At 42.7% G+C, this 7,824-nt stretch overlaps 1 protein-coding gene across 1 annotated transcript; it reads left to right on the top strand.

The window, feature by feature from the left end:
* Nucleotides 1-530: 530 nt before the first annotated feature.
* On the top strand, nt 531-7,335 carry ube2r2 (ubiquitin conjugating enzyme E2 R2). The gene is made up of 6 exons (XM_022745151.1): nt 531-1,091; nt 1,472-1,661; nt 4,161-4,247; nt 4,369-4,466; nt 6,697-6,831; nt 6,971-7,335. Exons 2-6 carry the CDS (start codon nt 1,485-1,487, stop codon nt 7,254-7,256), a joined length of 783 nt encoding a protein of 260 aa, XP_022600872.1. The 5' UTR covers nt 531-1,091; nt 1,472-1,484; the 3' UTR covers nt 7,257-7,335.
* Nucleotides 7,336-7,824: the final 489 nt, after the last annotated feature.

The following is a 7,824-nucleotide window of genomic DNA, read 5'->3' as shown; positions in this document are numbered from 1 at the left end:
CAGGTCCCTCAAGTAAAATGATTTTGATATCAATTAAACTTACTGAATAAGTTTACAGTTAACCAACTAACCAGAGACTGATTGTGAAATATAATGAGATGTAAATGACTTCCTATAGTACCTGAAGTGGAATTCACAAGCTTTTTTATTACAAATTCAAGCAATGTGATATCTCTGAATAAATCATAGACATAAGGCTAAAGTCAAGCAGAAGATGTTTATTGACAAACTATATAAAAGGTTAAAACAACAATGTAGCCAACTTGAATAGAAAGAAACTGGAAATAAAATGTAATTCGCTGCTATGTTATTTCCCCGGTCATAAAAGTAATGTCAACTGAAATATATGGAATCAGGTACATGTGTATCTTTAATGTTGGGGGTTATGGTTGTTACGTTAAAAAAAAAATCTTAAATTAGTGAATATCTTAATTTTTTTCAGCATCGAGTGCGCGCACGTCACGTTCAGACCCGTGCGTGCTTTACGTTCTGCAGACACGCGCAATGATAGCCGGAAGCATCGATGGGAGGAAAATAAAAATCGATTAAATCCACTGTAATTCGCGAGTGTAAACCTCTCACCTACTGTTCTTTTCGCGACCGTAGGCTCGAATTTATCAGGCTTCTGCACTGCCACTGTACCGGAGGGGACGGTAGAGAGCAGAGAAGCTGCTCCATTTGAACGAAGTTGCTCGGTAGGGGTTTAGCTGACGTGTGGAGAAGTTGAGACAGCCAGAGAGCAGATAAACAAACATAAACAAGCAGTGATCAGCTGAGCGCCTGTCCGAACCGAACCAGCAGCACGGAGAGGTGCCAGGGAGAGCGGGTTTCCTCTGTTGAGCCCAAGAATGATCCACAGGAGACCGTGACTTACACTGATACTAGCTCCATGTCAACTGTCAACACTGGCACACAAAGAATTTCGGAAGCACAACACGAGGACCAGCCATAGGCTTTAGCAGAAAACCCACTGCTCCTGTCACTGTCTGTTTGTCAAGACATAGCTAGGCTAACATGGACAGCCAATGAGTTTACCTTCCAGTGTCCAGCTGTAACGAAACGAATACACATTACAGTGCAAGGAGACAGAGGTAAACACTTTTCATTAACTTTGCTTTTTCCCCCATAAAGGGCCTGCGAACTAAAGCACTGACCTGAGCTAGCTTGGCAGGCCACATATCCTGTTTGTGTTTGAATTCCCTATGTGTCGTTCAGTTTAGCAGAAGAGTTGTTATCTGTTCAGGTTTTGCTGTTTATTTTGTCCTGGCGTTTTCTAGAGACTAATGCCAATACAAACAAAGCTAACAGATTCAGGGTGTTTGCTGCAGAGTCAACTGTTATGAAATTAAAAATACATGAAGTTCAAGTAGAATCTTGACAATAATATTAAGCTAAAATTTTTTTCTCTCTTCTGGACCCATCCACCTGCCTACCTACCTACCTTTCACTAATCTGTGGTCACTGGTGTCAGAAGTGGGATTAACATGGCCCATCAGGCAACCCCTAGTTCACAGAAGGCCCTGATGATGGAGCTGAAGTCTCTGCAGGATCAGCCGGTGGAGGGCTTCCGCATCACTCTGGTGGAGGAGTCTGACCTCTACAACTGGGAAGTGGCTATCTTCGGGCCCCCAAACACCCTGTATGAGGGAGGCTACTTTAAGGTCAGACAAAACTTTGTCATACCAATTTATGAATTCAGAAAGGTCAAAGCAGAGCTCCATGTTTAGATAGTGAGGCATGTTCATGAAGCTAATTTAGATCCAGCAGCAACAGATTATATACAAGTATATAGTGCAGCTTTGTTCCTGGGCAAGTTTGCTTTTCCAAAATAGGATATGCACTCAGCGGCTTATAGTGTTTATACCGTTCAGTTTTGGATGACATTGTCATAAATGTGTAATTTCAATTATATGCTCATTACTGAGGACAGTGTTAGATGTGGTGTTGTACTGCATTAAATTATATTGAGAGGTTTTCATAATTTTTTTTTCTTTCCATTTACATGCATGGGGGGGGGGGGGGGGGATTAGAAATACGTCTGAATAAATGCCAGTCCAGTGGAACACCAGTACTAACTATGACCTCAGTGCTAAAACCTATATAACCTCTCTATGACAGTGTGAAAAAAAACCTTGATCATAACCTTCATAACAGAAGTAGAATTCATGGCAGAGTTGTTGTATTGGATTGTATTAGATTGATATCAGATGGCCTTAGATTTGTGATCTGCAGCCATTTCTTTTTTCTTTTTTTTTCTTCAATCTTTCTCCCCTGTCCCTCCACTCTCCTTGTCCAGCCTTCTCCCCCCTCACTGTATGATGGTTGTGCTTCAGATGGCTATTTTTAGCTCTGAGACTGATATAAATGGCACCTCAGCACAGAGAAAGAGTAAGAGAGAAGGGCATGATGAGACTCATCTACATTTCTTTCATGTTACTTATTCAGTAAATCATCTAGAATATGCGGTACAGTGGGTGCCCGCATGCAAGTTGGGGCAATGCAGAAGATGCTGTAGCTGTCCAGGAATGCCAAAATAATACAGAGCAGGTGTTGCCATCTACTCTTGTAGTTGGCCTCTGTTGATTACCTTATGTTTAGCCTTTTAGTCTTAACAGAGACATCCTTTTGTTATCTCTTATCACACCAAGCCAAATTAATTTTATTTATAAAGCCTTGGATCACAAGTTTGTTTCAGAGGGTTTTTACGCTCTGTACAGCATATTATATTAACCCCCCTATCCTTAGACTCTGGGGTCACGTAAGGAAAACCTCCAAACATAAAATTAAACCTCAAGAGGTAAAAAAATGGGAGAGACCTCAGAGCAACCGAGGAGGATCCATCTTTGAGTACAGTTAGACATGCAATAGGTGCCATTGGTGAGAAGTGAAGTTCACCCTGGACAGGTTTAAAGTCCATTATACAGCTAAGAAATTCAAACACACACACACACGCACATTCATTGGCAATTTAGAGTTTCCGATAAAACTAAGCAGTACACCTTTAAATTCGAGGTCCCAGCCTGCTGACACCATCCAACCCAGTACCTTCTTGCTTTGAGGCAAGCAGTGCTTACCCCTGAACCACATTATTACAAATAAGCTGACTTGTTGAGTCTGGTATATTACAGAAAGAAAAGCGTTTGCTGTTACACTTTTCCGGTGTAACTGACCTATATAAAATATTTAATAGTATAACTATGTTACTTGGTGATCTGCATGGCTCCTGTAGTGCATACCATGCATAGTTCATGCGTCTGGGATGTGTCTATATTTCAGTATGGAAACTGATAGATATTGGACATCAGTTCATGGCAGTGTGTCATGACATCTGTGTTTTTAATGTCCCAAGGCTGCAGCAGTGCAGTGACTAGTTGTGGAGTAATGATAGTCCTATCTCAATGGCAGCAGTTCTATGAGAGCTGGGGGGTGTTACACACACCCAAGCCTACAAGCCTTTCACCTAGATAATTGCACAATACTTTTGGCAAGAAAACAAAAAACAAGAAGCACCTAATGTTACGTCAGGTAATTTTTGGCTTTAAAATGTGTCAGCTGAAGTTTAAAAGTTCTCAGCTGGTGCACAGTGTGATTGTAGGCTTGGCACAGTGTGCATTTCTCTGTGGTGAAATACTCCAAATGAAGGGGTACAGAAAGTCACTATGGTTGAATTCTTGTTATTAATCAACTAGTGAGGCTAGAAAAGTCTGTCAAGAGAGGGTTTATTTTTATTGCAGTATTACAGTCTGGCTTGATCAGTGAACAGAATCCAACTTGGACAGATCTGATCTCTCCAGTATGGACACACGGAATCTGTCCATACCAGGGTTTAGCGAAAAGCAGCTGTTCTTAACCTTTCTGGTCTCTGAGGCTTATAATGAAGTTAATAGTTATTTGTATCGCCTAGAACACAACAAGGCAACGAGGCAACATGAAGGAAGAATTTATTTTGTCTTAGTAGAGAAAGCATGCATTGCACAGTTTACAAATATGTGTTTTTGGTTTATTTGGATTTATGAAATTTATTTTTTCACAGTTCACATATCACTGTGCTGCACCAGTGATACCGCCAAAGCATCAACTCACATCTCCCCGGGGTCTCAGGCCTGAGGGACTCTCTGTAAAACACGTCAAAAACTGTCAACCTCTGTTTGTTCTCCCAGGCTCACATCAAGTTTCCAGTTGACTACCCATACTCCCCACCAACCTTCCGCTTCCTCACCAAGATGTGGCACCCCAACATTTATGAGGTAAAACATTTTTGTGTTTGTCATTAAATGATTTTACACACTTTTTGTGACCATTATTATGATAATTTTGGCTTTTATATTATTGATAAAATGGAGCCACTCCACTTTGTTCTCTCTCCAGAACGGAGATGTGTGCATCTCCATCCTGCACCCTCCTGTTGATGACCCTCAGAGCGGGGAGTTGCCCTCTGAAAGGTGGAACCCCACCCAGAATGTCAGGTAACTTGCCACAAAACTTCTGGTTTGGTTGTTTTTTCATAGCTAAACTGCTTTTAAAAAATGAAGGGAACACATGAATCACAAATCGAATCTTGATGAACAAATTATACAAGTTGAAAGACTTTACTCATGTACATTGTATAATTTGTTGAGAACAAAATGATATAACAACGGTTAATGGAAACCAAAATCTTCAACCCACTGAGGGCTGGATTCACAATTACACCGAAAATCAAAGTAAAAAATTGAAATCAATGGCTGATCCAACTTGCGTGAATTTCATCACGGCAACTCATAATGTGAATCAGTAGTGTGTATGGCCCCCGCCTGCCTGTATGCACTCCCAACAACGTCTGGGCATGCTCCTGATGAGTCGGCGGAAGGTGTCCTGGGGGATCTCCTCCCAGACCTGGATCAGTGAGCCCCTGGACAGTCTGTGGCGGTACTTGGCAGCGTGGGATGCACCGATACATAACGTCCCATACGTGCTCAATTGGATTTAGGTCAGGGGAATGTGAGGGCCAGTCAATGGCATCAATGCCTTCGTCATCCAGGAACTGCCTACACACTCTGGCCACATGAGACACATGAGAGACACATGGAGGACTGTGCGACCCTCCCCAGACCATCACTGACCCACCACCATACCGGTCATGCTGGATGATGTTACAGGCAGCATAACGTTCACCATGGCGTCTCCAGACTCTTTCACACCCGTCACATGTGCTCAGTGTGAATCTGCTCTCATCTGTGAAGAGAACAGGGCGCCAATGGCAGACCTGCCAATTCTAGTGTTCTCTGGCGAATGCCAATCGAGGTGCACGGTGCTGGGCTGTGAGCACCAGTCCCACTAGAGGACGTTGGGCCCTCATGCCTCCCTCATGGAGTCTGTTTCTGACAGTTTGGTCAGAAACATGCACACCAGTAGCCTGCTGGAGGTCATGTTGTAGGGCTCTGGCAGTGCTCCTCCTGTCCCTCCTCGCACAAAGGAGCAGGTACCGGTCCTGCTGCTGGGTTGATGCCCTTCCACGGCCCTGTCCAGCTCTCTTCGTGTAACGGCCGATCTCCTGGTATCTCCTCCATGTTCTTGAGACTGTGCTGGGAGACACAGCAAACCTTTTTGCAACTGCACATATGGATGTGCCATCCTGGAGGAGCTGGACTATCTGTGCAACCCGATTGGGATTGGGCTGCAGGTACCTCCTCATGCTACCAGTAGTAACAAGGATACTAGCAAAACACAAAACTAGAGAAGAATCAGTCAGGAAGGATCAGGAGAGAACAATTGTCTGTGGCCACCACATGCAAAACCATTCCCCTTTCGGGGTTGTCTTGCTTTTGCCTCTCCATTGTACCTGTTGTCACTTTCATTTGCACCAAAGTATGTGAAATTGATTCACAATCACTTGTGCTTCCTCAATGGACAGATTGATATCCCTGAAGTTTAACTGACTTGGTGTTATACTGTGATGATTAAGTACATATATATATATGTACACACACACACACACACACACACACACACATATACACATACACATACATATATATATATACCTCCTCTCTCAGGCTTCTCTCTGGAGCTTTGTTGTGACATCACAAAGTTACAGAAGTCCTGACGGCTCATTTTAAGGCTCAGTTTCTGAACACAAGCTGTGTGCATTTCTCTGTGGACTGAGTGCTTTAATACTTTCAGAGTATAAATTTAGCACCTAGACTTAATCGAAAAAGACATGGAAATCTCACTTTAAGGGACTTTTTAAAAAATATTTAAATAATTAAATTGAAATTCTCCAACATAGACTATAGGATAAGAAAGCTGAGGTAAAGGACTTGCTATGCCCTTCTACAAACAGAACTAATTTTGAAATATGAAAAACATGAGCAGTATAGCATAATTCACCAATTCTGCAAAATCAAGAACAGTGTAAATTAACAGTTCACTTTTAGCAGTCCTTTGTTCTGTGTGACCTCTAAAGAACGAGGCACTGCTGCTGCAGGGTAGTGTTAAGAAGTTCTTTTAAATGTAGCAAGTCAGCAAGATAGATTTTTTCCAGGAGTAGAGATAAAGTGCTGAGTCTGTATTTGAAAGTCTAGGCAGATTGGCTGTAGCATGTAACTGAGATTACTATAGTTTCAAAAATTGTGTAGTTTTTTTTTCATACAATGACAGATCTGATATTTGAGTGTCCTTATTTTCTGTTTGTCTGTGGCTCTGCGTGGTGATCAGGACTATCCTGCTTAGTGTGATCTCACTGCTCAATGAGCCCAACACATTCTCTCCAGCCAATGTGGATGCCTCTGTCATGTTTCGCAAATGGAGGGACAGCAAAGGCAAGGACAAGGAGTATGCAGAGATTATCAGGTAATAACTATTATCCATGTACAGACAAACATGTGCTTATACCAAAGAATTATAGTATATTGCTGTCCTGCAGTCAGCCCAGAAAATGTTTATAATTTGGAAATCACCCCAAAAAGACGTTATTCCTTTTGGCCAACAGGAAGCAAGTGATGTCAACAGCAGCAGAGGCTGAGCGCGATGGCGTCAAAGTCCCAACCACACTGGCAGAGTACTGCGTCCAGACCAGAGTTCCCTCCCAGGACAGCAGTTCAGACCTTCTTTATGATGACCTCTACGACGACGACATGGAGGAGGAGGATGAAGAAGAAGACGAGAGCGAGATGGAGTCTGTAGGCGAAGCAGGGGGGCTCAGCGCCGTGGAGGACGGCGGGACGTCCACCAGACGATATGACAACCAGGACGACTCTGGCAATGAAGACTCATGATGATCTGGATAATAACTCCGCCCTGCCAACTCCCCACCACCCTCCTTCTTTTCTGTTTTACGTTAGAATTTTGTGTGTGTGTGTGTGTGTGTGTGTGTGTGTGTGTGTGTGTGTGTGTGTGTGTGTGTGTGTGTGTGTTTGCACATACAGTGGGGTCAAAAGTCTACTGCCAAAAACTTTTCATCATTTATTAAACTAATACCAATAATTGGTCAAACTATAATTCTCAAACACTCTTACATACATTTTCAGCAAAAGTTTGTTGGTACTTTTTTCACTGAACGTCAGATTTGGTGTTTCCACCGTTTGCCTTAATTACAGCTTGCACTCTGTCCAGCATGAAATATTTTGCAGAGTTTGAAATAATTCTAGCACCGTTAGTGAGAACGCTGAGAGTGTTTCTGATGTTGCATTACATTTCGCATTTTTAATGGTCCCATTGAGGAGGCTGAGGATCTTCTGCCACACTGCTTTAAACCAGACACGATGGCATGCCTCTGCAGAGTAGAGGAGTATTAGTCTATGGTGAGCAAGTGATTAATCATGTGCAAGTTACAGACTCCAGATG

Source organism: Seriola dumerili, unplaced genomic scaffold, assembly GCF_002260705.1.
Source record: "Seriola dumerili isolate Sdu_G_001 unplaced genomic scaffold, Sdu_1.0 BDQW01000088.1, whole genome shotgun sequence".
Lineage (NCBI taxonomy): Eukaryota > Metazoa > Chordata > Actinopteri > Carangiformes > Carangidae > Seriola > Seriola dumerili.
Note: the sequence above shows the minus strand (reverse complement) of the source record. Positions and strands in the feature narration are given on the sequence as shown.

What these genes read in the sequence shown, in the direction of transcription:
- ube2r2 (XM_022745151.1), top strand. Translation starts at nt 1,485, where the DNA reads ATGGCCCATCAGGCAACCCCTAGTTCACAGAAGGCCCTGATGATGGAG. An exon ending in GGCACCCCAACATTTATGAG is followed by an intron (nt 4,248 to 4,368) that starts GTAAAACATTTT and finishes TTCTCTCTCCAG; the next exon opens with AACGGAGATGTGTGCATCTC. An exon ending in GAGTATGCAGAGATTATCAG is followed by an intron (nt 6,832 to 6,970) that starts GTAATAACTATT and finishes TTTGGCCAACAG; the next exon opens with GAAGCAAGTGATGTCAACAG.